This window comes from Syzygium oleosum, unplaced genomic scaffold (genome assembly GCF_021117445.2).
Source record: "Syzygium oleosum isolate NSW1041296 unplaced genomic scaffold, Sole_v2.1 Sole_v2.01, whole genome shotgun sequence".
NCBI lineage: Eukaryota > Viridiplantae > Streptophyta > Magnoliopsida > Myrtales > Myrtaceae > Syzygium > Syzygium oleosum.
In genome coordinates this window covers 29144313-29147092 of record NW_026607485.1, presented here as the reverse complement: position 1 = coordinate 29147092, position 2780 = coordinate 29144313, and the positions used below count along the sequence as shown (strand labels likewise).

Genomic DNA, 2780 nt, shown 5'->3' with positions numbered 1-2780 from the left:
GAAGATGCAGCCTATTTCCATCACCATCATTATCATCAGCAACAACTGAACTCGTCCTTCTCACTTGATGATGAGTTTGATTTGTTCCATCCATATTTTCCTTCAGAGCCCTGCTCGAACTCATCACCATCCTATCTGGTCCCTCTTATTAGCCCCGACGCGATGCCCGGTTTGACCGCCCAATCCGTCAAAAATCCTCAAGAGTTCACTGAAAGGCCCCGGAAACAGCTCAAGACCGAGAGCTGGAACTCTCCGAGCGCACCGGAGCACGGAACGATGACTCGCAACGTGTTGATATCCCCATCTCCGTCTCCATCTCCTTCTCGGTCTCCTGACTCCCACTTGATATCGTTCGGGAACCCGGAGTCTTCGCCAGCCATATCCAATCCGATCTATGGTAAAGTCTTGCAAGAGACCAAAGTCTCGTATGTGAAATCAGTACTTTGAAAATCAAATCTTTTTTCATTTAATATTCTCAAGGATATCTGTCTCGCTCTGATGTGTGTCAAAGGTACTTATGAAATCCAAGATTGTGAGGGACCAAAGATGAAAAACGCCGGTGCGGCGAGCAGGATGCTGGTACACGCACAAGAGCACGTGCTAGCCGAGAGGAAGCGCCGCGAGAAGATCAGTGAGCGTTTCATCGCGCTCTCAGCCGTCATTCCCAATCTTAAGAAGGTACAACTTGTAAAAGCTTGGAAATTATTGGGTGTGTATGATTAGGCATGAGATTAGGACAGATTAGTTCAGTTGTTAGCACCTGAGGAGAGAGAAGCAACACATACATGTGTTGAAAGAGTTCCACTTGCTCAAGTGGAGGATTTAAAAGTAACTTCTCTCGAATTATTTATGCTATATACGTTTAAGTCATACGCCATAATCACATGGCTTAGTTGTTCTGTTTCGAGATTACAACTTGATCTTGATGCTTTTCGGGTGACGTGGAACTTGGTAAGATGACCGAAACCCTAAGTTTGCGAACTTGATGTATGTGAAGAAAACAAAAGGAAAAAAAATCCACAGAAGTGCTAATACTAGCTTGAACTAGACGCACGCGGCTAATAATTTTCTATATTTTACTTCATCCCTAATAAAAGAAAACCATTTCAAAGTATTTTCACGTTGTTAAAGGATTACGGGACCCATTAATGTTATAACATTGATGTTAACTGCGTATTTCAGATGGACAAGGGTTCCATCCTTGAGGATGCCACCAAGTACTTGAAAGAGCTTCAACAACGCGTCAAGGCCCTTGAGGAGGAGGCGGCAGCGGCGAAGACTGTGGAGTCGGTCGTCGTCGTGAAGAAGTCCCATCTTGCCACGGACGATGACACATATTCTTCGTCCGACGAGCACTCTTGCGGCCAAATTGACCAGCAACTCTTGCTCCCAGAAATCGAGGCGCGAGTCTCCGGAAACTGTGTCCTCATCAAAATCCACTGTGAGAAGCGCAATGGCTTTATACCGAAGATGATCAGCGAAATAGAGAAACTGAACCTAACCATCGTGAACAATTGCATCATGCCCTTTGGGAGTTCCATACTAGATGTTACCATTTTAGCTCAGGTAAATATATATAGAACCACAGTTTCTTCAAAATTTTCCCGACTTTAACATCACATTAATTTTTTGTCTTCCGAGAAATATCAGATGTAGAAATAAATCTTACTAAAATCACCAAGTTAATTATTTATCTAATGCATGGGGCTCCACATATTTCATGATCTGATAAAAAAAGACCACTATCGCTTAGTATATTGGTTTTGGTAGTTTTCCTTATTGCAGTCGGCATATCTCTTAATAAATTATTTATTGCGCCATCAAACAAAAATATCTTGCAGATGGACGTGGGATACAGCATGAAAATGGGAGATCTCGTGAGGAATCTGCGTCGAGCTCTTCTGGACTTCATGTGATCTCCTGCAAAATTCTCCTCTCGTCAGAAGCTGGCGAGCAACAGCGTACAAAAACCCTAATAGCAATTCTTCATCTACTTCATGTGATCTCCTGCAAAAAGAGGGTGCCCCTGAATCACTCTCTCCGATCCGGACCACACCAAACTCTTCGCGAACGCCAAAACATTGGCTCTGGTTTTTAGTCTGGAGTCTCCTATTATTTTGCAGGTGGGTTTTTTCCCCTTATTTTTTGAGTGGTCGACCCGTTGACCGCGTTCAAAAACACCCACCTGCTGTGTAAGGAAAGTCTCCAGGAACTTTTTTCAAGAGGGGTTTTAGAGAGAGGTCTGACTTTTTCAGATGAGACCTCTCTCTCTCTCTCTCTCTCTCTCTCTCTCTCTCTCTCTACAACTTGATTTGGCATGTGGTCTTTCTTGAAGAGAGATAGAAAACTGGCACTCCATTTTGTTTATTCGTAAGGTGGAATCAGCTTGGGAGTCGTCTCGAGAGATGCTCTTTGTCTTGTTGTGCGCTTCTGTGAGTTGAATTCTTGTGATGTGTATAATCTTATCTCTCCACTTTGTTTAAACTTTTTTTGTACATCAATGAATGATTAATGTGTAGTGATGTACGTGTCTGTCCACATTGGAATATGAATCCAAGATCAGCATCTCCTCTGTTGCTAAGTTCATTATTTTTCTTATTTTATTAATATGTATAGTTAGACGTGACAGGTCATATTTGGTGAGCTCATGCATGACAACTTTACTAATTTAAATTTTATGATTTACTTTATTTTTTTCTTGGTTAAAGAGATTATATTGTATTAAATACTTACATTATTGAAGACTATATTTAAGATAGGGTTAATACTGCGAAAAATCT

At 41.8% G+C, this 2780-nt stretch overlaps 1 protein-coding gene across 1 annotated transcript; it reads left to right on the top strand.

The window, feature by feature from the left end:
* Positions 1–2497, top strand: LOC115685258 (transcription factor NAI1-like). Its single transcript, XM_030610287.2, has 4 exons — positions 1–397; positions 512–678; positions 1183–1566; positions 1842–2497. The coding sequence occupies exons 1-4, from the start codon at positions 163–165 to the stop codon at positions 1914–1916; spliced, it is 861 nt and encodes a 286-aa protein (XP_030466147.2). The 5' UTR covers positions 1–162; the 3' UTR covers positions 1917–2497.
* The last annotated feature ends 283 nt before the right edge of the window (positions 2498–2780 follow it).

Excerpts from the sequence above, each read along its gene's own strand:
- LOC115685258 (XM_030610287.2), top strand. The coding sequence starts at position 163 with ATGCCCGGTTTGACCGCCCAATCCGTCAAAAATCCTCAAGAGTTCACT. Across the intron at positions 398-511 it reads CATATCCAATCCGATCTATG|GTACTTATGAAATCCAAGAT; the intron begins GTAAAGTCTTGC and ends TGTGTGTCAAAG. Across the intron at positions 1,567-1,841 it reads ATGTTACCATTTTAGCTCAG|ATGGACGTGGGATACAGCAT; the intron begins GTAAATATATAT and ends AATATCTTGCAG.